This window comes from Callionymus lyra, chromosome 19 (assembly GCF_982586985.1).
Source record: "Callionymus lyra chromosome 19, fCalLyr1.hap1.1, whole genome shotgun sequence".
NCBI lineage: Eukaryota > Metazoa > Chordata > Actinopteri > Syngnathiformes > Callionymidae > Callionymus > Callionymus lyra.
This window is the reverse complement of record NC_141836.1, coordinates 5,634,379-5,661,247: the sequence shown is the minus strand read 5'-3', so window position 1 is coordinate 5,661,247 and position 26,869 is coordinate 5,634,379. Positions and strand designations below refer to the sequence as shown.

The 26,869-nt window shown below is 42.5% G+C and overlaps 1 protein-coding gene and 1 pseudogene across 2 annotated transcripts in view; one reads left to right on the top strand and one right to left on the bottom strand.

Moving 5' to 3' along the window:
• Nucleotides 1-20,594, bottom strand: part of LOC148059123 (ski oncogene-like) — a 76,784-nt gene extending 56,190 nt beyond the window's left edge. The window contains exon 1 of the mRNA XM_087780733.1: nt 19,323-20,594. Coding sequence (XP_087636859.1) covers nt 19,323-20,231 — 909 coding nt within the window. The 5' untranslated portion in view covers nt 20,232-20,594. The remainder of the gene's footprint in view (nt 1-19,322) is intronic.
• Nucleotides 20,595-25,136: 4,542 nt separating this feature from the next.
• On the top strand, nt 25,137-26,583 carry LOC148059122 (uncharacterized; annotated as a pseudogene). Its single transcript, XR_015709391.1, has 3 exons — nt 25,137-25,301; nt 25,568-26,157; nt 26,264-26,583. The product of XR_015709391.1 is annotated as an uncharacterized LOC148059122 (transcript).
• The last annotated feature ends 286 nt before the right edge of the window (nt 26,584-26,869 follow it).

The following is a 26,869-nucleotide window of genomic DNA, read 5'->3' as shown; positions in this document are numbered from 1 at the left end:
GCTTCGTCAAAATTTGGCCGACGGCTGTAATGGGTTGGCTGGGCGGCAAAGCGTTACGGGAGCTGTTTTAACTACTATGTTACTACTTGCAAGTTCAAATATATGCTAATTAAAAAAAAATCTAAAAAAACTAGAGAAAAATTAAATAACGTAAACGAAAAACCAACAATAAGCGTTACGGGAGCTGTTTTAACTACTATGTTACTACTTGCAACTTCAAATATATGCTAATTTAAAAAGAAACTAAATTAAACGAGAGAAAAATTAAATAACGTACACGAAAAACCAACAATAAGCGTTACAGGAGCTGTTTTAACTACTATGTTACGACTTGCAACTTCAAATATATGCTAATTTAAAAATAAACTAAAAAAACTAGAGAAAATTAAATAACGTAAACGAAAAACCAACAATAAGCGTTACAGGAGCTGTTTTAACTACTATGTTACTACTTGCAAGTTCAAATTTATGCTAATTTAAAAATAAACTAAAAAAACTAGAGAAAAATTAAATAACGTAAACGAAAAACCAACAATAAGCGTTACAGGAGCTGTTTTAACTACTATGTTACTACTTGCAACTTCAAATATATGCTAATTAAAAAAAATCTAAATTAAACTAGTGAAAAATTTAATACAGTAAACGTAAAACCAACAATAAACGACGGACCATTTATGTTCACCTACACTTTTGATTATAGATTGATACATTTTTAGGGGGAGATCGTTTTGAATACAAATGTTTTTTCTTTAAAGCAAAAATACTTGTAAGTTGGTTTAACATATTACATACATTATATTCATAATAAACTACATAAAAGATATATTTATTGTATTTAATCTTTCACCTTTCATTTAAAAATAACAGTTTTCAGTCATTATTGGGACAGTACACACAAAGCAAAACACGGACAAACGAGCGGTTGTAAATCAAGCGCACACGTCCGACCAAAGAACAGGACGACTTCATTTACGAGCGTCAGAAGTGCCGACAGTCACCGGCTTGTGTTTTCTCTCCAAACAGAGACGGTGTTTGCCAGAGTCTCCACTGTACGCTCTGTTTGCACTTGACTTAATGTCGTCTGAAACATAAAGGCGGCTTTTAAAGTATCGCTTTCAATTACCAGGAACAATATCGGGTGTTGTGCATTTGTAGCTTTTTTAAAAAAAAAAAAAAGATCTTTTAACCATTAGCTTTGTTTAAATATGATACTTTATATCGTTTTAAAATTAAAAGAATGAACGTGTTAGATGCTAACTCTCTTGGGGGATTTTCCAACATGAGAAAAATGTCAATTTTCTCTATAAAAATGACAAAAACGTTTCGATTTTTGACATTAAAATGCCATTCTTGATGCTTTAATTAAAAGTTTAAGTCCGTTTTTGAGTACTTGAACGCCACTCGGAACCATCTGGACCCGGATTTAAAGAGTCGACAACTCTTGGACCGGAGATCCATCCAGGCTCGGGTCCTGGTTTTGTTTGGACTATATCTGTGTTGGTTCAGAGCAACAAAGAGTCTCTCTTGGTGGAGACCGGGACCCACTGGGAGACGGACATTTTGGTGAGTGACGGCCACTGGGAAAACCGAAAGCGGATGTTTTTTTCCGATCGTCGCAACCTCGGCGGTGAAGTTCTATGTGCCGTGTTTACATCGACCCGGGCTCTGAGGCAACAGGTCCAGCGGGGGGGGGGGGGGGGAAACAAAAGCAGCTTCGAATAATGAAGTCATTCAGGGAAAAGGTGGTCGCGTCCAGAAGTGACCGCAGTGTTTCGGGGGTCCGGCGACGGGTCCGCGGGTTTGTTTATGGTCGACGCACCATCATCGGCTGAGCTGAAGAGGAAGTCACAGGAACAGCCGGTGGAATATATTTGACACCGGGCGGCGGGTTCACAGCGCTTCTGGACTCGCCCGCACCGACCGTCACCCCACTCTGGTCATGTGACAAGAACAAGGGGAGGGGGCTTCCAGTGAAACAAACTCTGGTATCAGCAACCTCTTTAACCCCCGCTGATGAACCGGAGTCCAGTTGAGAACGTTTACACAAAGACGGAGCCTCACGGGCTTTTCATGGAGCCATGGATGATTGACATGTGTCCTCAAAATGACCAAATCTGAGCACATAGAGGAAAAGAGACCATCGAGTTCAACTGTAGCGTTTGCTAGGCACACTAAAAAGGTTTTGCTAAATAAAAATAAAAAGAAATTATTAAAAAAAGAGGAAATTATCGTATACGTTAAATGTTATTTAAAGAAGAAAAAGCTTATTTTTAAGTGTAAATATGATTATAAAACTCTACTTAGTGGGCAAGAACTTTCACTCGCAGTACAAAAACAAAGATATATATTTGAAATTAACTACTTAAAACCTTTAAAGGAGTATTTAACTTTTTAAACCAGCCTTCAAGCAAAAATAAAGGAACAAAAAAGTATAGAATCAAGTAATAAGTCAAGTTAAACATGTTATCTTATTGTATTGTATATAAATTAATATGTAATAAAAGGACATTTTCTTCTTTAAATATGTTTTTCTTCTTCACTTTATTTCACAAGAAATACAGAAAAAAAAAAGTGCAGGACAAAAGTCCAAAAACACCTATAGTCATATTTATATAATGTTTATATTTAATAAACACAAAGTGACAATGTTTGTTTTCTTCATCATCTTTGACCCCTTGAGGTGAAAAAAAAAAACCCCCGTCGGTGCCGTCAGTGGGTTTGACGAAAACCCTACGATGCGAATTTCCGAAATGAAAATTGAAGGAACCGAAACTAACGAATAATTCTTGGGAACTTTGACGCCGTCAGCTCAAGAGACGGGTTCAGTATGGCTTCTGTCAGAAGGGAGAACGGATGAAGACATGAGCCGCCGGTGATTAGGTGGCAGTGAGGTCATCGCTTCACTTCGGCTTCCATGTAAACCGGCGATCTATCACTTCATTACAGACATGGGCAGTCGACGGGAAACAAAGTGGAGGGATGGAGGGATGGAGGGATGGAGAGGAGGGGGGGTTGATGTATCAAGTGGACTCCCTCATAAATGTGTCCATCAATCCTGTGGACGGATGGAAGGAATGCGGCGACACGCGAAAGTAACAAGACGCCAACAGTGGCGCCATCTTTAATTCTGATTACGTCTCCTGAGGGGCCACATGACGTACGGTGACCCCGAGTAAGAGCCATGTAAATGGACGTCAATTCGATTCGACGATAAGAGAAAAAAACTATAAATTATCATTATAACTATTGATGGAAATATATGCATTATATTTTGAACATAATTGTAAGTAAGTAAGTCATTTGTATTTGTATAGCGCTTTTTCAGACCAGGGTCACAAAGCGCTTAAACAATCAAAACAATATTCAATAAAGTATATACTTTAAAGATCAAGATAAAACACAACAGGAGTTCTAGAAAATCAAAGAAAACCCTGAACAAATAAAAAACGTTTCTTTGTACTTAAATATACGTTTTTTTTAACAATATACAAAGCAAATAAAGGAATTTACTTCAAAAACACTTTATTTTGAAGGACAAGAATTGCTCATAAAATGGGGGAAAAGGAGGATAAAGAAATAAAGTCATTAAATTGAAGTTATATTAGGAGATTTAAAACAAGTTCAGAATCAGAACCAGAAACGTTTCATTGCCAGCGCTATGAACGCAACACAGGAATTTGTGGTGGTGGCATTTTAAGGCGATAAAAATGAAAAAACAAACCAAAAAATAACGTAATAATCAAAATAAAATATGATGCATTACAATGAATTAATTATTAATAATTATTATTAATAAAAATGACATAAAATACACTTTATTTAATTCATCAATAGGCATGAACATGACCCGTTTAAATACCGTCATAACGTGTCACAGGGTCAACACGTCCCACCAGGATAGGTTTGTTCCTTCAGTACGATGCCGGCTCCAGATCACGACCACTGATGCGGTCTGAGCCGCGACTCGGCGTTAAAGTGCTTAAACACGTTTGATTGACCCGAGACTGACGGCTCTTCATTAGATCATTACAGGGGCATCTTCTTCACTTAAAGGCTTTTAAAATAGACTCGGGTCCGACGGGTTCGTGTACACACACAACCAGGTGTGTGTGTGTGTAGTCTCAGATGTGTGTGTGTGTGGGACACTGAGATGTATCGATTGCTGCAGGAAGTGGATTCTGATGTTTCACGGCGCTTCCTGAGCCGGAGTGGCTTTACAACTGACATTGAGTGAGAGCCAGGATTTGGCAGGATGGATGGAGAGGGAGGTAGGTAGTGGCGGGTCGGTCGGTCGGTGGGGGGGGTGGATGCCAGTAGGCGCTTCAGGAAAAACATGAAAAAGGTCAAGCGAGATAGAGAGGGAAGACAGGAAGACGGAGCAGCCGGAGCTCCGTCCTTAGGACCAGACTAAACACTGCCTCCCGTCTCGAGGCTTCCTCTCGGAGCGAAACATCAAAAAACCCAGGCTCTGCCGAGAGTCTGGTACCGTCCTCTGCCAGAATCTGAGCTCACAGCACAGACTCCCACCTCCACCTGTCTGTGTGTGTGTGTGTGTGTGTGTGTGTGTGTGTGTGTGTGTGTGTGTGTGTGTGTGTGTGTGTGTGTGACCTACTTTCCTGCTTCGCTCGCTTCATAAACCTAGAGTAATCCGGGCGTGAACGAACGTTTTAAAGTCAATTCCGACGCAGAATTTGACCAAACCGGACTCAACTATCGGGTCAAGGGGCTTCTAAGTACAGTAACGTCGGAATAGTCCTAAAAATAAGGAAGTCAGGCAAAAAAAAAAAGAGCTTTCCATTGATGCTGCTGCGACGATGAGTTCACTGAGAGGGAGTGAGACGAAAAGACAGTGCCGTTGGAAAGTGTTTTTTGGGTTAAAAGGTAATGTGTCCTATAATAGTTACAGTTAACAGTTAATAACACATATCTGACGCATATATCTGTAAAAAAAAGAAAAAATTTAACTCATAGATAGTATATATTTTAAAGATAATTCCATGCAAATAATTTCAATTAAAATGAACGTATCGCTATCTTTTGTTAAATTTAATTGCATATTAAATAAAAACGTATTCATGACAAAGCAGAAATTTAGTCGTGACGTTAAATCCAAGGCAACTGCGGCACCAGCTATGAATTCACACACACACACACACACACACACACACACACACACACACACACACAGATGTGCAAACACACACACACACACACACACACGTCTGTCTGGCTTAATCCTCTGCAGAACAGTGCAGACAAGAGAGGGAGGTGAGGAAGGAGTGTGTGTGAGGAAAAGGGGGGGTGGTCTCGAAATGGTGCGGCAGGGTTCAGATGCTGCTTTGACCTTTCGGTGTGTGTGTGTGTGTGCGCGCGCCCGTGAGAAGATAATTAAACACGGCAGACAGATGAGCTCAGCTAGAAGGCTAGAGGTCACATGGGATAACTCCGCCGGCCTGACAGGCGAACGTGTGCAGAAGACGGCGGTGGGCTTTACATAAACAGATGTCCTACTTTCTCGGGGACGTCTTTGAGGGACGGACGGGATCGGCGTTTCCTCCTCGACTGCAATTAAGTTAATGACACGTCTTCGCCGGAAGAGAGAACTTGTTTGTGTGGCTGCACGTGCACACGGTCGAAGTGTGCGCCGGCGAGAAGTTGTGTCTGGGCCACCGAGTGACGCTTCCTTAAACCCGAGTAGATGGGCAAGCGTGCCAGGAGGAGGGATCTCCTTTCAGCATATTGTTTTATTTAGCATCTGCATGGCTGCTTCATTTCCCAGAGTGCAGCTGGGACGCATTAATTCAGTGGATGGGTGACTTTTGAGAGGAGGCATGGCTGGAGGATGGAAGTTAAATACCATGTTGCAGCGTTTCAATCCCGGGGACGTAACCCGAGCCCGGGCTGAACACAGCGAACCTCTTAGATTCTTAGATAACACGCGTCGATTCCACATAAACCTCATTTAACAAGACCCGGAACTAAGCTCACAACATGGCAGGTTAAGAACAAGGCGTTCAAATCAAATGCGATAAACGAGGATAACTCCATAGTTTCCAGCGACAACACGATCTTACGAAGTACTTAAGAGTTAGTTCAGTCCTTATGAAAGATACCTTTTGAACGCTAGTCCCACTAGTGCAACCTTTTTTTTTTGGACCAGTAAAGGCACCGCCTGCAACGTACAATTTTGACCATAACGCTGAGTCAGCAAGTACACCGTGCTGGTTTCTCTACAACAAGCTAGGGAGTTTTGTGGCACTCGTTTACCCTGCTTACTCTTTTACTTAACCATAATAGTATCTTAAAATGTCAGGAGTCACATACTAAATTTCTTCTATTATAATCTCTTACTCGGTAAGAGCCCGGTATCAAATGCCTCGTGGACTGGTACCGGTTCCAGGACCACTGCCATGGTGGACACATTTAAAAAAAATCTGTACTACGATTGAAATACTGGATACGTGTGCCTGGGTAACTTTCTGTATCTTTTCCGAGAGTTAATCAACTGCCTTTATCAGATTTTCTAATAAGTAAGTAAGTAAGTAAGTAATATTTATTTATATAGCGCTTTTCGAGACCAGGGTCACAAAGCGCTTTAACAATCAAAACAATACTCAAAACAGTACATACTTCAAAGATCAAGATAATACTGAGAACAACACAGGAGTTCGAGAAATTCAAGGAAAAGCCTGAACAAATAGAAACGTCTTAAGATGTTTCTTAAAGGAGTCAGTAGATCCATCAAGCGCAAAGAGAGAGAAGATCGTTCCAAAGCTTAGGAGCAACAGCCTGAAAAGATTTCTCTCCTCTGGTCCTGAGTCGTGTGCGAGGAACCATAAGTAGATTCTGATCCACAGACCTCAGAGACCGAGCTGGGGTGTAAGGCTGGATCAGATCAGTGATGTAAGGACATGTAATAACATTCCAGTCAGTCGGCAACTCCTTTCAGTAAAGTTAAATGATCCTTATTCTTCTTCTAAAGAAAAAGGGAGAACCTTATTTAAACCCTTAAGTCCCTGAGGCGTCTCTGAAACCGTCACTAAGGTGTGACTCCAATAACAACAAGCTGTCTGAGAATTTTTTTTTTTTTTTTTACATACCTAGAGATCCTCCAAGCAAAGTCGGCTGCTCTCTGCTCATCGTTTGATCCCCGGCGTGACTTGGAAGACGTGTGAAGTGGACACTTCCACCGGACCCCGTAGGTGCCTCCTGGATTTCATGGTGAGGTAAGCGCCGCCAGATCCTGAACCTGAAGTCGTCCCACCAAAGCTAACGCCACATAGGATGAAGCAACTTTAACGGAGGTTTTACACCGGACGCTTCAAACTTTCCCCAACTCTTTGTGGAGCCATTTTATTTTTCAATTTCGGCAATCCTTCCTCGCCATTAAGTCGACTCACGTATTTGAACAGTCAGCACGGGGCCGGCAATATCCCGTCTCCAAAACCCCCTCTCTTCCTACAATTTATTCCTTTCATTCATGAGCTGGCGAACCCTACCCGACTTGACCCCGGTGAGTTCCCCGGGTTACTGTTGCTCCAGAAAGTAAGGGGAGACGCCGTTAAAATTCTATCATTCTCCCGAGGTAACCCCCCGGGCCCTGGAGGTCCACGGCGAATATCTTGAAGAGCCGAATACAGAAGCCAACGTTCAGATTAGGGGGTCGACCCATTATTAGTATAGTGGATGTGGAAACTTCTGAGATAAAACTAGCGTCTAGGATCTGTCGTTTTTTTAATGGTACGGTCAGTCAAAGTGGGTCAAGATCCCGGACATAAACCTGAGTCACCGCAGACCAATTAGCAGTAAAAGTTTGCGAGACAATCTCAGTCTGGAAGGAGGAGAAAAATCACAGAAAAAGGCAAAAGTGCAAAGCCGGCAGAATTGAGGTATTCACTGCCGGAGCGGGGGGGGGGAAGTGGGTTTCTTCTCTTCTGTTTTCTTTGGAGGAAAAAAAAGTCTTTAATTCTTCAAACGCCAGAGCTCTCGCGAGGCGGAGGCGGGATTGTGAAACCGAGTGCATCTGAAGGCAAGGGGAAAAAGTGCTGACACTTGTTTTGAAAGTCAAAGGGAAAAGCAGGCGAAACCCCGCGGAGCCTTTATAGCCGCGTCACACAAAGACGGCGCAGATGGACTCGAGAGCGCACTGTACACATGTGGCACTTTCTTTTTTTTTAGACGAAAAGTGGGGGGAACAGGCTGTCAAGAGGGTGTTTGCCGACAACTCTATGAACACAGCGGGGAAGAGGCTTCTCCAAATATTCCGACAAATAAGACGTTTGACGGAGGGAGGGGGGGGGGTTGTTTGTTGAACGCCCGGCGTGGTGTCGTCTCTGTAAACAAGAGCGGAGTCGGCGTCTTTATTTGAGGCATCAAAACATTTGAGGACCGGGGAAGTTGAAAGTGGGTGATACTAGATGCATGAACGTACCACTGGAACGTTTAACTGCAGGGGTGGACGGTTCAGTTTCATTCTGCTGCAGAGGAGGGGGAGGGTGGACGTAAACAAACAGAAGGAACTGACAATAGTCCTTCTCTGAATAGAGTCGTTTCATTATTATTTAATTTTATAACTTGGATTTTAAGTCATATTCAATTAAAGGGTGGTTGATATACGTCCATAAATGTGAGAAAATAAACTATGAATGCAAAAGAATGTTACAAATTTGGGGGAAATATATACAAGTAAATACAAAATTTTCACTTTAAGCTTTAGATAATCGTTTTAAAAAAAGATCAACAATGTACAGTATAAAAAACATATACATTAATACTCCTGAGGGATCAATAAAGTTCTACCTACCTACCTACCTACATTTTCTATTAAATAAAACACCAGAAAAATAAAGATAGATGGATAAACTTAATACAAAAACCCAGTAATATTGGAAAACAAATAAAAAATGTTAAATTCACAGTTTAAAACTGACCAAATGAGGGTCGGATAGACAAAGACAAAGGGCCACAGTTTAGCCCGGCATAACGTCAAGATTCCAGAAAGGGTCACGTGACATTAAACATCCATAACTCCGTCGAAAATCAAGGAATTTCTAGATCGTACGACTTGCTGAGTCTTTTTTCCAACGACAGGTTATTCAGTGGAAGAGAAAAGATGAGCAAACAAGAGGGGCCGGCGGGGGATGGGATGGGGGGGGGGGGGTCGACCAGGAATACTGGTCCATGACTCAGGCGCTTTTTTGGGGAGCGCTCGTAGCCAAAAGAGGGGGGGAAGCAGTGGTTTGTGTGAGGAGGGGTTGGAGGTCGGGGTCACCCCCTCTATCAGACTCGCAGCTGATGCCGCCGCACAAAGGAGGTCGAGAACTGCTATCGGGTCGGACAGAGACCGTCCAGCTCAGATCCGAACCATCAGAACAATAAGAGGCAGAACTCCTAACCCCCCACCCCCCGAAAAAAAAAACACAAGCAAGCTTGACCCCTCCCACACTCTCCATTGAAGAGTCAATGCACAGAAGAAAGACAACAATGGAGGTTTCCCTCACGGACATGAGCCAACATACACAACAATACTCCGATGAAGGTCCGGTACCAAGACCTGCTACTGATACTGGGCGGTTCAGAATCTGGGTCACCCTTCAGAGACCGCTGCCAGTTCTGAAGACATTATTTAAGAAGCGTACAACATCCAGAAAGTGTTATTTAAAACATCCGTTTAATATATTTTGGACGATTTACACAACTTCAAATTTCAAGTTAGCCTAGAATGGTTGAAGCTAATGTTGTTGGCGACCAGCTAAGCTAGCAAAGATAGCATTTAGCTTTTTTAACTAAAATGTTATCAGTATTATGTGTAACGATAAGATTCTGACCCACAACCCAATCCAAAAAATGGAGAAAATTAAAAAAAAAAAATCTTATACATTTGTTTGGGAAGTTGTCTACTTAAGACCTTGGCTCCAATAAGTTATATATGGTAATAGTCAGAAGATGCAAGTCATACGGACAGTATATAAAACTGTATATGATTTTTATATGGATTTTTTTAAATGATCATTTGTTTTTTAAACATTTGTTTTTAAAAAAAATAGTTTTAATCAATTTCTGTGGAGAAAGTTTGATTAAAAAAAATGACCCGAATTGTAGATCCAAGAATGCATTGCAACAATAGTTGCAACGAACGCAAACGTAGATATTACCCAGAAGCCTCTGGGAAACGCATCCATTGGATCAGCGAGACATCGAACGAACGAGGGGGGGGGAGAAATAGACTAGCGTTTCCCGGTAGACGACACCTTCTCGCCGTCCAATCGCCCGCCAGAGATTTTGCAAAGCCTTGGCAGGAAGCCTCGGAGGAATCGTGCCATCCAATCAGAGAGCAGATTATCGCTGCTTATTATTAACTTGGAAGAACGAAAAAAGGGACGTCGGGCACCCCGACATGTTAGGGTCAACATCAATGTTTTTTTTTGTGGTATGGTGGTGGTGCTGGTGGGGGGGTGGTAGAGGAGGACCCTATACCTGCCTGTGTCGGGGGGGTTGTGGGGGGACGGCTTCACCGTGGGAGACAGGCAGATGGGGATGGAAATGAGTAGGCTGTGAGCTCATGCTAATCTCTTCCTGCAGCTGATCCACACACACACACACAACACACACACCATGAGTAACTCTGAATCAAGCAGATGCCTTCACTGCACCGAGGACCCTGGTTTGGGTCACGTGTGCAGTTTTGTAATCCCCCCCCCCCCCGAAAATAAAATCTTTCTATGAAACCGGAGCAGTTCCTGGTTCACCTTTAATCAAGTAAACACTCATTACATCACACAGCAGGGTGTGCGTGTGTGTGTGTGTGTGTGTGTGAGGGGGGGGGGTCAGACAGCCATCTGCCCAGCGGGAGTCAGCCAGCATCACGCAATGGGTGATGTTTGGCCGGATGGAGGGGTGAGGCGGAGAGAGAGAGAGGGGGGTGTAGGTTCTTGCGGTCACTCCAGATGCAGATAGGTAAAGGGGGGGGGGTGAGGGTTGAGAGGTCGACTCGGACATTGACCCCAAACAATTGCTATTCGGGGCTGACTAAGCAAGTGGTCGCCCCCCCCCTCCCCCGACTTCACCCCTGAACCCCAGATGACATAACGTCTATCCCTCTTTTTTTTTAACCCACGATCTCATTCAGAAAGACTCGATCACTTCCCGACAGAATGACCCATTTCCGTGAGCTATTCAAGATCACGCTACATGCTAATCTTAGCTCAGCTCTAATGTTTTTTTGCTATAGGTTTGCTTTATCGCAGACCGGCCTCGCCGACGGCAAATAAAAGACGTCTCTCTCTCTCTTTGTCGCCGGAAACGACAACGACAAAAAAGGTATATATTTGTGAAGGAAACGTTGAGGGATTTGTTGGCGAGGTTAGCCGTGTTTACGTTTCTGGTATCACTTTTTAAATGTATTCACGTCTTCTTGTCTTAAAAATGGTTAAATAATGAAAGAAAGAATATTCTACAAGTTCGTTTTTTAATGTATTTTTCCAAGTCATTGATGCTTGTTTTGAATACTTTACTTTTGAGCTCAGTTTGCATCTTTGTTGCTTCATTTCTTCTCTATTTTCTCTTTATTTCTTGCGATATTTTACTATTTTCCACCTTTATTTACTTTTTTACTCTTTCTTTAATCACTGCATAACGTTTTCTCCTCAATAAACCACAATAAATGATTGTGTTCTCCAGTTTATGTAACCCTTTTTTGGTCTTTTTTATATAAAATTGTGTATATAACTCGTCAATTTCCTCATCCCTTTACTTATTTCATATGCAGTAATTCCCAGAATCCTTTGTGTCGCCATCATTTTAAACATTTGTGTCATTTTCACCCCAATCCTGTGCACTATTTACCAAAATAAAAACATGTTTTCTCCTCCGTAGACGATCGTAACTAATAAAAATTAAGTCAAAATCTCGGTTTAAAAACTTGCTGAAGTTCTGCATCGGAATGTTTAAGATAACCCCGGATATGGAGGCAGCATGTGTGGATGTTGAACTCCGGAGTGAGGGTGAGCCACCTTTCCATCTCTCATGCAGATCGCCGAGAAACGAAGAATCTCGAAAGTCAGACCGCCGAGGTTCACATGTCGGGGCGCCGGTTATGGGGGGGGGATGCATATTCAACACGCCGCCGGTTGGCGGCGGTTGGCGGCGCCGCGAGGCAGGTTAGAGGAGGTGAGAGGTTGGAGGACACGGTGCAGGCTGGATCCGCTGAAGCGGTGGTTTCTGGCGTGTGTGCGGATGAATATTTCAAAAGATCTCATTAAATAAACACGCCCGGACCTCGAAAAACGCCCACGAAACATCAATGTTGAATGCGCACAAAATGGACGACGGCGTCGTCCGACCAGGCCACGCGTCCACAGCGGTCACCCGGAGTCACGCGACGACCTGACGAAAAGGTGACCGAGTTCTTCCTTCCGTGCCGCCGCCACAATAATCCCGATGAGACACGCTTAAGGTCCTGCTTAGACTTAAGAATAGCCTCGGTGAGCTGAGTGCGCTAGTTAGTTTCACGCTATATCAAAGGGCTATGAATATTCGGACGAGGATTTTCACCTTGTGGGCGGAACCACTTTATTTCTCGCTCGTGTCGCCTTCGGAGCTTTCGCATGCATCGCTTTTTTTTTTTTTATAGCTCGCACGCATCGCCACCGGCCGCTCTCGTTCCTTTTTTCTGTCTCTTTCCGTCCGGAAAAAGGAGGGCAGGAGAGGAGAACTTTGAGCCGAGTCATCATCTGGAAATAGAGTCACCTGAAGAGAGGAGGTCAGCCGACTGAAACCATCCAAACCAAGACTGCCAGACGTCTCACACACTTTATTCTAACATGTATATCCTTTTCATATTTAATAGCGTAGATTTTGGTTAGAGGTTGTTTGGCTACAACTACATTTGCACAAGATTCTATTCTGTATCTCGCCTTATCCGACATTGATATGCGTGTTTTCTCTCTCTTTAAAGTATATATCTATCCATCTATATCCACCTAATCCTCACATTTTGTTTATCTTATTGCATCCAAAATTGCCAAAAAAAACTTCTTCTTTTGTTTAAAATATATACATTTATTTTCCTCATATATAAGAGAGTCAATCAATCAAAATCACAAGGAGGCGTGAAGTATTTGAGGAAAAATAAAATGTAATAACAGGGTTATTATTGAAACGAAAAGACAAATCTTACTCTTCATTTAATTTCTCTATAGGTTATAAATATATATGCCAAATTAAATAATGTAAAAAATGCGATAAAATGTAAAAATGAAGCAATAAAAAACCTTATTTTATGAAATAAATTAGCGCTGAATCAATTGAATATTGCAATAGATGTAAAGCTTTTTTAGATAATAAATAATAATAATAATAATAATTCAAATCTGAATAAGGTTATCGTACAATATTAAATATCAAAGTATTTGTTGTAATTAATTTAGGAAAAACAATGGTCGAAAGGAAAACATGTAAAATAAATAAATAGAATAATAATAAAAATCATCAGAAATCATTACAACAGTTTAAAGTAACCCAAAATGTCAATTATATTATTTTTATTATAAGTTTCATTACCTATAAGACCCTGGATTACTATCATCTTTCTTTCCCTAATGATTTTTTCAGGACAAGAGGAGCGAGACAACGTATCAAGTAAACCACATGTTGTCTGCTCATGAGCTGATAAGGCAATAATCTGATCACAAGCGGCCGTTTTAAGTACAGGATCACCCGAGGCGCAGTGAAATCCGATCATTAGGATCCCACTTGAGCCGCGTATGGTCACATCCAGCGTGAAATCTGGAATGTAGTCGAGGTCCAGGAGGCGTTTGTCTGTTTGCCGGTCACAAGGGCCACGGAACCACCTCAAACCAAAAGAAGTTATTTCCTCCCAATCTTTGGGAGATGTGCGTGAAATCTGCAGAACCGGACGTCATCGTCTACGACAACATCTTGAGCGCCACCGTGTTCTTGCAGGAGATGTTTTTTCGTTATGTGCACAATCGAGCAGAAAGTGGGAAAATCCCCTTTTGTTCACAAGCTTAGAAACAAACAGCCGCCAGCGAGGAGACGTACAGTATGAAAGAATCACTGCACTTAATTCATTCGCTGCTACTCCAGAGGTTCTTCTCAGACAACACAACAACTCTCCCGTCTAACCTAACCATTCCTCCCTGCTGTGACAGACGCTTCCACTTTAAAAGAAAAAGAAAAAAAAGTCAAAGTTGGAGTAAAGAGCCTGAGAGAAAACTGTTTTCAGAAGATAAATGTTTTTTTTCTGTGGCTGGTTCCCCGCAGAGGGAGGAGAATTTGAGAGTCAGCAGCAAGAAAATTGAGAATAATTATACTTAAAGTGTTTCTTTTTAAACCCATTAACTAACAAACGTTTTTTTTTTAATTGACTTCCATTCTCAAGCACAACTGTACGTTGATAATTCCATTTATTTTACCGCTGTGTGGAGCTATTGTCGCGGTAACATGCGTGATGCATCACATGATGATGTGACGTCACGTGTGCTTTTTTTTTCCCGGTGTCAAATGAGTCGAGATGCCCGAGAAGAAAGAATCCTTTCATCCGGGGCCGGTCCTCGTAAAAAAAAAAATTATGAAACCGTGAGGAGTTCTGTTTGGTGTCTGCAGGGTTCGATTAAGTGCATAAAAAGGGGTGGGAACGGCAGCGTCAACACACACTTATTTATACCAATTAACTTCACAGGAGAAATCGGCATGAATCAACATGAGGCCTGGGAGTGACTTTCATCGTCATGTGGCCCCCGGGTAGCTGGGACGCCCGCAGACTACACAACAGCTCTCCCGTCCAACCTGCTTCTCTTAGTAGTAGAAGAAGATGTTGAGTCATTTCTCGGTAAGTTTGTAGTAGCAGTGCACTGGGCAAGTTAGTGCACCGTCTTAAAGTGTACTGTAAAGCAGTGCACTTGGAGAAGTGCACAATAGAGGACACGGCATTGGATTCTACCAACTGAAAAAGTAATACTTGCGATAAAAGTCACAGAGAAGAGTGAAAAAGAGTTTTTCAAGCAATTACACATCGTATGTGGCTCGGAAAAGACGTGAATTTCGTATAAATGGGGAAGAAAATGAAGTAAAAAGTTATAAAAGTTGCATCGAAACCAGCTCATCTCAAACCCAACTTGGATACTCACAAGAAAAATGGTCCAAAATGTGTCAAAATACGCATGAAAGTCATGTCCTTGTTTGAGGTATGCAAAGTACTTGAATAATACAACGAAAAGGAATTTCCCCAGGGTATCAATAAAGTTCTATTTAATCTCGTGGGAGAATCGGAACTAATGTCAACAGATATATGGTGAATAATTGTAATACAAACCTTCAAATATGATAGGAAAATTGTACTTAATGGTTTGAATGAGAGAATTCTTTCGTATCAACAAAAAGTGTGAAAAGTTGAGACAAATATTGACTCCACTGATAATTTATCTACTTTAGTCAAATGACCCTTTATCCGAGTGATTATATCAAGGCGAGATAGGAAGTGACGCACACTCGACAAACCATCTGACTGAGATTTAGGACTTTTTGGTTCTCGGTGCTAGCTAGCGGGCGCGGTGAGGGCGGTCATCCGGGGCGACTACTCCCGAGAATTGACGTGGTCAATCCACGCAAAAAAGACCCTCGGACCAGTATAATCCGTGTGGAATCTGTCGAAAACATTCACACCCGCGCACGGGAATAATCTCCGCAGCAGACTTTTGGAGAAAAAAAAAACGGGCGACAGTTTGCCAAAACGGCCATTAAAAAAAAAAAAAGAGAGAACGGAACGATTCCCTCAGCAGCCATTGAGCCTCACAGCGACCAGCTGTTGTGCTGTCTACCGCGTGGACATGGCTGGCTGTCAGCAGGCCCGAGCCAACGCCGCGCTCTGCATACGAAACAGGACATGGGCCTATATCCCCTCGGGGAGTTCACTTCCTCTGCGCCCCCACCGACACCGCAAACCCCTCCTTCCTCCCAAACAAGCGGCCCCTTCAGCTGGAGGCCAGATATCCTGAGGAGAGGAGGAGGGCGGTGGGGCGGCGAAGGCAGTGGAAGTAGAAGGGGAAATTTCAGCTTGTGGAAAGAGGATGGAATGGCAGGAAAATAACTGGGTGCAAAAGTAGGGCAAAGTTTTCACAAGTCCTCTTAAGTTTGTTGATCACAGACAGCTGCAGAGAAGTGGATCTTTATTACGTCTGTCTCTGCAGTCGGATGTTCTGCTGCACACAAGAGTGCTTTTCATACGGGTCGAGTAAAACGTCTGGCCTGCTTTTTCTCCCCCCCCCACCACCACCCCACACCCACACCACCGTCTCTGGAATGTTGCCTAATTTAAGTCTCGGCGGATTGGCGAAACAAACCAAAACTAACTTCTTAAAAAAGACGCATAAAGAGGCTACTATCTCCTGACACTGATGTGCCGTTGTGAGCCGCGAGCTTGTGATCTTGAACGTGAGGTTTTCACTCCGAGAGGGGGCGTGGGGGGTGTATTATCGAATCAGCGGCTTCGGTTCTCGGGAGCGAGTCAAAGCCAATGACGCTTTGTGATGACTGAGGACGAGAGGATACAGTGGACTCCAGCTCCAGTTGTGACATGTTTTGGTGCCAAAACAAAACAACTTCGACAGTCATGTGGTTTATAGTTTCGCAAAAGTACTCGACAATACTACAATTACATCCTTGTTCCCGTAGTATCACATTGTATTGTATTGGGATGCGTATCGCCAGATTCTTGCCCATTCATACCTCTGGTCGAAAACTAGGTTTCTTTCAATACATGTCAATATTATCTTCTTATAAGATCCTAAAAGTAGCAAATGTATCTGGAAACTTTCAAAAAAGTTTTTTTACAACTTTATGTGCCTTAAGGAGAAAAAAAAAGCAAGAGCGTCTCTCGTGTCCCGAGGTGGAGTCGGTTTGTTTTTTCGTAGCTCGACACGCTTTATCCCTGATATTCAAGAGTCTCAACTTCAGGGAAATAATTAGAAAAATTATGCTGTATCAGCAGCTTTTTTTTTTCTTCTCCTTATCCAAACATCCTGACGCTGAAAGCCATCGATTCCAGTTGCCAGTTCCAGGGCAACTGGAATCTAATTCAATTTAAACTTTACCGGCAGACGTCCAATAACACAAAACCCCACAGATCTTTGTCAAGGCTGTTAACGGAAGAAAGTCTAGAAGGAGGGAAGTGGAGCAATATCACTTCCTGTGTCTGTCTGCATGCTAGACTCCAGCTACAGCCTCATTAATATTAGCAGAGACGCCTGGTTCTTCTGCTGACGGCGCACGCTCGCTAACATGTGCTGCAAACCTAGAAGCTGGTCAAAGAAGTGCTGACAAAAAAAAAGGAAGTTCACTTGCCATTAGTTTAGCAAGATTCCTCAACTCCTACCCAGCAAGCCCCCCCCCCCCCCCCCCCCTCATTAGAATTTCTTGAAGTACTTGAAGTCGAATTAAAAAAGCGAGGCACAAAAGCTTAAATGAGCCTTGGGCATAACACTCGGGTGCCCTGCCGGCGCTTATAAAAATGGAAGAGGGCCCCCAAACAAGCGAAGGGGTTCTTGAGGTGTGCCCACTTTAAATCAAAGTGTGTGCCAAGAGTGGGTATTCACTATGCATGGCAGGGCTCTGGCACTCTCCGGGACTTCAAGGGGTTCTCCCAGAGTCCCTCTTTTCTAAGGCGGGGAAGGGAGGACGCTGGAAAAAACACTTTTTTCAGCCGGAGCCCCATCAACAACTCCGCTCTTGTGTCCATCAAATTAGGAGGAAAAAGTAGGTAACAGGGGGGATATGTGTGTGTGTGTGTGGAGGTGGGTGGTTGGCCCCGGAGTAGGTAGATGTTTGGGGGGGAGGGTGGACCTGATGTTTGCTGAATGCTCCCCTTTGTTGGGATCATATTATGTTTCCACCACAATACTTCTAAACCCTGCTTCATCAACTCCATTCATGTGTAACAGTTCATGCAAATGGAAGCACTAGCCATTTTTCCAAGGGGGCGGCGATGAGTGGGGGGTGTCCGTTGGGGGGCGGGGGGGTGGGATACTTTTATCCCACCCAAACTTCTCTGTTTTAACCTGAAATTATCAACCAGATTAGCAAGAAGATACGACAAAAGGTCGTTCTTGCGAACCCCCCCATTTAGGGAATGTGTCGATTTCCCAGTTCCATAAAAAGGCTACGACAATTCAAACAAGTGATGAGTTAAAAAAGTAAAGTAGATTTAAAACCGTCGCTAAAAAGGAGTTGAAGACGTCAGATAAATCCCTCGATAAATAAACCCACGATCGTGTCCCGGATTGTGGCCCATTTGTCGGCGAATGAGACCAGTATTTACAGTACAGGCCAATAAAAGCGAGTCTCTGTCGGTGTTTGCCGGGCAAATAATGGCTTTACTGCCCGACACGAGTGTTTTACGGTCCAGACTCATTAGTAACAATATGGTAACGATGGACAAATACACTGACAGGGTCCATCAAGCCGGGGCCAGATCCTGCAACGACCTGTTAAGATAAACCAAAACTCCTGATCATTGAAGCCTTGAAAAAAAAAAAAAAGAGGTTTCGGATTCTAGTACACGGGGGGGGGGGGTCACACTCAATGCACTGTGGGGCCCCCAGCCAAACATGTTATGGTCTAATGGAGACCACAAGACGGCGTCAAATTAAATCCAATATATATTTAAGGTCAATATAAGCAATTACGACACCAAAATCAGAAAGAAAAACCATTGTGGATATGGAAAAATATTAGAATATCTGCACATATGTGACTCATTGAATGGAATGAGTGACATTTCTACTATATCTTTTTTTTAAATAAATCCAGGACAAGCCATTATATCCCCATAACAAACAAAGTACACTCCATTTTGCACACAATACCTTCATTTTTTGAATCGCTCCTGTCATTAAATGTTCTCAATTTGAAACTATAATTAAAAAAAACACAGAATTTTGACGATTTTTAAAGAGATACAGTGTATAACTAGCCATTATGGACTAGCTTAGCTAGCAGGTTAAGCGTGCAGTTTGGGAAAATGCGCTTCCCTTAAAGAAACAGGGTCTTTGTAATACCGGCAACATTGTCGGAATTATGTGAAAGATGATGTATATGTTTATGTTTGGATTGTAACATTTATAAATGTATATTTTTCAAAATCTTTGCTAATTTGATTTTGTACTTTTTGGATACAATGTATCTTCCATGTTTTTGTTAGAAATGACCCAAAAAAAGTGTAGATTAACAAGAAGAATGACGTTAAAAGTTGTTGACTTTTCAACAAAAGTATTGCGTGATGGACTCCACACGGTCCGGCGACTCACCCTGGACGACGCTTTCCTCTTGTACTTGTTGGCAAAGTCGAATTTCTCCTTCATCTCGTCCAGCATCTGCTCCAGGCGACTCTTCTCCTCCTTGCCCGTGTAATCCTGGGCCAGGAGGACGTACGCCCTCCAGTTGGCGGAGTCGAAGCCCCAGTGGCAAGTCCGGTTCTCCTGCGACTTGTGACTGTGCGCCACGAACTTGTGCGTGGGGTACATGAGTCTGCAGTCCATGCACTGGATGCAGGCTGCGCCCGGGCTGGTGTAGTACTCCGGCACCAGCAGCCCCTTGCACTTGCCGAAGCACTCGTGGTAGACTCGGAAGCTCCGCTCGGTGGTCTCCAGCTCCAGCGCGGCGCCGCCGCCGCTCAGGTCCTTCTGGCACCGCGGCGGGTACTCGCCGCCGAAGATGAGCGCGTTGCAGAGCCGCTCCGCGTCCGTCTTGGTGATGAGGCCGCAGGAGGGCGCCGAGAAGGGCAGCACCCCCATGACTTTGAGGATCTCCAGCTGGCCCGCCGTGCACCGGGAGCAGTAGACGTGCATGTCGTCGCACACCGAGTTGATCTGCTGCAGCGAGAAGCCGCGCAGCACCGTGTTGAGGATCTGGGGCAGGCACAGGCGCTTCTCGCCGCCGACCACGAAGCACGAGATGATCTCGCTCTCCAGCACCGTCTCGCAGCGCTCCGAGGTGCGGTCGGAGGGCGTGAAGAGGGGGCCCCCGGCCAGCACCGGGGGCGGCAGGTGCACCGGCTCCGGCTCCTTGCCCTCCTTCTTGAAGAGGAGCTCGTGCTGCCACCGGGCCGAGAACGCCGCCGGGCCCCCCAGCGAGCTCATGGAGCTGAGGTGAAACTGCTTGAGGGTCTGCTGCAGTCCCGGGTGAGGCTGGAAGCTCTGGCGGCTCACCGTCTCCATGTCTCCGCGACTACTTCAGAAGTCCCCGCGACGCAGCGATAAATCCAACAGTCGAGGGGAAGACGCTTCATTCAAACATCCACTTCTGAGAAGTCTCTGCTCGGGGGGACTCTTCCTCCTCTTCTTCTTCCTTTTCTCTCTCACTTCGCGGCGGCCGGACAGTCTCTCCCAGTCGCGTCCATGTCCGAATAGAAGGCAGGGAAAAAAAAAAGAAAATCGCTCCAAAACTCCGCGAAAAAAGTGTGGATTCCAACAAAGGTAGGAGGAAAAGAAAGACAAACAAAAAAGATTGTGTTTGTCAATCGCTCGATATAGAAAAAATCCTTATTAGCGCTGCCGAGGTCCAGTGCGTCTCCCCCGCAGTTCAATCTGACTGTATGGAGATGAGAAGTCTGCGAGGCAGCCTCCCCCTCTCTCTCTCTCTCTCTCTCTCTCTCTCCCTCTCTCTCTCTCTATCCCTCCCTCTATCTCTCTCTCTCCGCCCCCTCCCTCCGTGTTGTCTGGCTCAGTCATTGAATCCGGGCCAGGAATGTGAGTGACTCTACAGGCAGGCTGGGCTCTTCCACCCCCCCCTCAGAAGAAGACTGGTGGTGCGTTCACGGTCCGCTAAACCCGCTGTCGAATGTATGAATATTATTTTGTCAATGGGAGTGCCATCAACCTTAACGTATTTCATGTATTATAATAATGAGCATTACAGTAATAAACCATGCAAGTTTCCGTGTAATAGTGAAAATAAAGCTACAATTTTTAGTCATTTTTTAAATAAGTGGAGCTTTTGAATACGTCTGAAAAGTCACAAATAGAATTAAAAACACGTTTTAATTTGTTTTATACTATTTTATACTTCTTTTTTTTACTATAATATACGGTTTAAAAATAATAAAAGATGACTTCATATGATTATAATTAATAACCTATACGGTAACATTGACACGTTCTCGCTGATACAAAGACACTGTTTGTTTTTTACGAACTAAATTACATCACAAACAGACCAACATATATTTGACTTTCGCGTGTAAATTCCGGTGCATTAGTTACAAATGTACATCAAAATCTGATTAAGAGAATAATCCGATTATTTAAATGATATAATTGTAATGTTTAATATTTTACTAAAGACAAAAAACGATGGATGTTTTTTTTCTAAATAGAAGTCCGGTGACTAAAGGTCATGTGCTCCGGCCAAGTTCAACAGACAGCCCCGAGTCAAGTTAAGTGCTCCTGTGGCGGCCCCTAGCGGGCCCTGCCGCAACTGCAGCGTAAAAAACAGACTCGTCATCAATTATGTTCATGAGACGAATTTTGAAAAACAGAATTATTTTTGAGGTTAAACTGTCATAACTTGCCTTTTTTTTTTTAGAAGAAGATGTGGATCTTGTCCACGAGTCACAGGAAGTACAGGGAAGAACATCCAGGAAGTGAAGTTTCTGAATAATCCAGTCACATGACTCTGTTGTACGATACAATCCGTAGAAAATTGCATCACAGAGGAGAGTTTGTTCAACGATGAAACTAATCGTAAATAGAAATGGTTTTACCGAGAACGTGGACCATTTCCACACTTTGATTACATAAACTATGATATGTAATAAGATCACAAAAAAGATGTCAAGGGTAGAAAGAAATGTGAGATATTGCGATAACAAAATGAATGATTACTTCTTTTTTTTAAATAAATTAAATTGAATAATTTGTATTTCGAAAGGTTAAATGATTTTTAGCTATTTTAATTGAATTAGAACATTTTAATATAATTTAGAATACATTAAAAAAATTAAACATAGAGTTTGATATTCTATTCCCATTTAATATGAAATAAAATGTTCTTAAATTTAAACTTGCAGCCTTTTAAATTCAATATAAGGTGTAAGTATAAGAGATCGACCATTTCATTGCTTTTGAAAATGTTTGTCTATTATAGTTGAATTACTAATAAATATTTTAATCAAAATACTCAAAGCGTTTTGTTCATTTCTGTGTTATGATTAAACTTCTAGCCGCTAGATGGCAGCGATCATTACGTACTCTGGAGCCGAAATCCTCCGAGATCCCGGCGATGACTGAGAACGAGAGGATACAGTCGACTCCGGCAGCTTGTTAAGTCGATGTTTGTAAATATTGTGGTTTATAAAATGCCTGAAAAACTACTATAAAACAAATTAAATAAAATATAAAACTTTGAAAATATTCAAATGTTATTGTTTAATCATTTAAAGAAAAAAATCATCCTTCAAATATAAAAAAAAAGATTGGATTCCAATAATAAAAATGTTAATCCGGTGCTTAAAATAGGTTTGAAATGTTAAATTCAACCATTCAATATCCTGATGGCTAATATATACTTTCATACAGTGAGATAAACTCACACTTTAGAATGAGAAACAGAGTCAACAATGTAATGTATTTGCTGCAAGATCTCAAGACTAAAACATCCGAATAATCGGGTGTAGACATAACGACGTTAGTCTGGACTGTAGTTCTGCTGACGCCGCACATCTCCGTCTGCGCCGCAGAAGCGAGTGGCGGCGGCGGATGGAAGTGAAGTCTTTGTGATGAGATTCCTCCAGGCGTCCTTGGATATCAAGGCCAGAGCTGCTAGACAGCCGAGGGAGTTCGACGAGCCTCTCTTTCAATGATTCATGTTGTTAGCATGCATGGCTTCAGCCTTCAGCGTCTCCTCCTCCGTCATCTTCTGCTCCCGTTCTGCTACTTTTGTGTCGCGCGAGCTTGTCGGCGATGTTGTCGTAACGTCACCTCAGCTGACCTTCGGCGCCGCGAGCGGAGAAGTGAATTGAAAAATGGAACGTCGTTTCCGGGAGTGAGGCGTGGAATCGACGGGCATGTTGGACTTGCCGCCTCTCTGGAGAGAGTCACGTCCTACTTCTGATGCTTCTTCTCTGACCACCACCATCGTCGTCTCCAGGGGTCGCATTAGCTGGGTCTCCATGAACCAATCATGGAGATGGACGCTTTAAAAATGGTTCCTTATCATCTAATGTGGATGGAGCTTTGATGCAAAAACAAAAAAGGGACCGTGTTTGCCTCAGGGTGAGCTGGTCATGTGACTCTGTATTTGCAAATATATTTCAAGACCAATCAGGGATATGTTGACGTGGGTTAATTCCACGATGACAAGATATTCCGTGAGCACCACAAATACGATGTGAAAAGAAAAAAAATACAAATGAAAAGGTAGTTTTATGAGCTCTAATAAATAGCAATAGAAATTTAAAATGTAAAATAAATGGGATTATTTTTAAATTCATTGATTATGTCACATTATACATTGTTTTTCAAAAAATGAATTCATTATCAGATACGACAGAACCTCAAGTCTTCAACTAAACTAGCTATAGTATCTGGAATATGGTAGAAAATATTACAAATATTTAACACGTTAAAAGAATTTAGACGTTTCCACGTATAGACTTTCCTGGTGATGTCAGAATAAATTTAAGAATATTAAAAAACAAATATTTCTGATACTCTTAGTGACCCAACATGCTTATTTAGACAATTTATCCAAACTTAAAATGTTTTTTCATAAATAAATATTATTTACTTAATATTTAAAGTACTTTTTAGAGTGGTTTGTTCGACACATGCATATTAAATTATGCTACTTTTGTTTAATGAGATCAATAAAACAAAAGGACATTTTAAAGATTTTCATTTGTGTTTTGTACGAAGTGAAATGAGCCTCTTGGCAGAGGTATGTGCTGCCTCAGTGTTTTTTCTAGATACACGTATAGCTCCTAAACTGACGTTAATGTTCTCAGATGCTTTTCCCTCCTGAACTCCAACGACGCCGCTACATCACTTTAATGCCCCGGCACCGTCGCCATGGCGACCTGATCACAAAAACACAAGGGCCCAATATGACATAACGATTCTTTCCAGGCGCCGACTCGCTCTTTTCCCAGAGTAGCACTGTGTACCGCAGCGCTCTGGCACTGCGCTCCGGTGTTGTGTGTTCTCGCTCTCTGCGGCTGGAGGAGGTAGCTCAGATTAATGTCAGTAATTCAACTACGATCCATCTGGATTATCTATCTTGGGACGTCGGTTTTCCTTCGAAAAAATGCGTGTCCTTTCAAAGGCTTTCCAATAATACTGTTTTCCATATTTTGCGAGGAACATCCCCCCCTTCTATCCACGACTTCTTTTTTTTTTTTTGTTCCCCCCTTGTCTATTTCCATTGCATAATTGTAGCCACTCTCCTTTGGTCCTTGTCTTCCGGCCAAAAAGCTTAGAGGGCTCAGAAAGTCCCACCATCATTATGACCTCAACTTTCCACTTTCTGTGTGTCCTCGCGGAGGAAGACGCTTCTGCTGGTCCAAGTCGAGAGTCCTCTGTGATGTCACCTGTGAGTGGACCCACAGAGCCAGGACCGAGTGTCGTTTAATAACCTGTTTTTTTAAAGATAATGTAACATCGCGGGTGCGTCTTTTTGTGTTTGTTTTAAATGTTATTTTGATTATAAATAATCGGAAATAACATGAACTCAAGGGTGAAACAACAGGTTATTTTGTTGAAAAATTATTAAAGTATGGAAAAAACATCGTCTGATTGTAATTGATTATAATAAAAATAAATAAACATAAATCCATTGATTGATTAAAATAAATAAAAAAATAAACATAAATCCATCTACAACTCAAATTAAATTCGACTTCGTATTTTTTTAATTATTTAAGTTAAATGTACATAAAGACGTCAACAAAAACAAAAAATTCCAACAAATAATTATATCATCGTCTGGTTAATAATATGACAAATAAAGATATAATAAAACGGGAAAAGAAAAACAAAACAAATAAACCACGTGACTTCGCGCACCTTCGACCGCTGCTCTGATTGGACCGAAGAAGCGGGTGACGTCATCTAGCAGGAAGTACGAACATTCGTGGCGGGCTTGTTTCCTCGTCCATGTCGAGAAGTCTCGATGGCTGACAACGAACCCAAATCGAAGCTGAAGAGGAAAAAACTCTCCGTGGAGGAAGACTCGCCGAAGACACCGTTCAACTCGGCACCGAGAAAACATCATGTGGCGGCGAAGACCCGCGGGTGCGTGTCTGTCTGTCACCCGCTTGATAAGATGATCTCGCGAGATCTGGCGAGAACGTTGATGTAGGGATCGATATAGCGAATATATTTAATTTTTTATTTTACTTTTATCATGTTGATGATGTTGTATCACTTCTACTGTAACATATACATAAAGTAATTGAATTAAAATGCTATAATTAAATGTTGCCTTGTAAAATGAAAGTGGATACAAAAAAACAAACCATTTATTATGTATTTAAAGGTGAATGATGGTTTTCTTTCAGGCAGTCCTGGTGGAGCAGTCCAGACCTTCCCGCCACGGAACGACTGTGGGCGTCAACACTGGAGTGTTTCGGGCTTCTTCCCGAAGAAGGGAAAGACTGGACGACAGTTCCCGAGTTCCCACCTCCACTTCCGGTGGCGAAGGCGAGTCATGTCTTTCCCTTTTTTTTTTCACTTAAAAAAAAAAACGATCAATCGTATGATCATCACTGCAGACGTCGACAAGAGGATCCGATGAAGAGAACTGGTGCGACATCACCGGAGAGGTGCCGCCGCTGCCACCCATGCCCCGCCACGACAATCGAGGCTGGTCCTCGGATGAGCCGTCGACCAGGACCGACCTGGAGCTCAAAGCATCCTCGGAAGACACAGAGCAGCAGAAAAGACTAGAGCCGGAATCAAGACTAGAGCCGGAATCAAGACTAGAGCCGGAAACAAGACTGGAGCAGCAGAAGAAGGAAGAGGAGGAAGAACTTCAGCTCCAAAGTATGGAGGTGGAAGTTCCTCAGCAGCAAGACGTTGCAGAAGAGAAGAAGAAAGTCGGTGAAGAACTACCGAGCTGCCCCATGTGTCTGCTGGTGTTTCCTCTCGGGTAAGTTATAATATTCACATCATTAAAACGCCTTAAACTTGAATTGGAACAACAAAAAATGTCAATAAATGACCTTAAATGTCCTAACGTGATTGTGTGTCCGTAGGTTCACACGACTGGACCGCGACGGACACTTGGCTCAGTGTCTGTCAGAGATGAATGTGGACATGAACTGGTGAAGCACAAGACGGTCGACACACATACATGTTTATCATCATCATCATGAGATAAAAGAAGATGAAGTTGATGCTGGTTCTCCTCCTGAGTGATCGTGGATGTATCTGGGATACAACTTGCCTCTGACACACAGGTTTTTCTCACCTTTTTGTTACTTATAAAATGGTTTGTAGCTCCTACTTTGCCCCGTGAATCAACCTTGTATCTACACAGTGTTTTAAAATAAAGACAAATATTTAATTTAAAGAATTCTTAAGAGTTTTCCCTGTTTTTTTTCTATTCATTTGATCTTGAGTTTACAAAAAAGAGAAACTATTGTGCTGCTCAAAGACTGACTTAAATGTTTAACATCTCATTGTTGTGAACTTAACACAAAAAATAATATAAATATCCATGATTTAACATTAATTTAGTATTTCTGAGTAGTTGAAAATATTTTATTTTACAGAATTCTATACAATAATATTCTCTTTATAGTGTTTTGTCTTCACAAATATCAGAAAAAAATCATGAATTTCTACTTTTATACATTAAA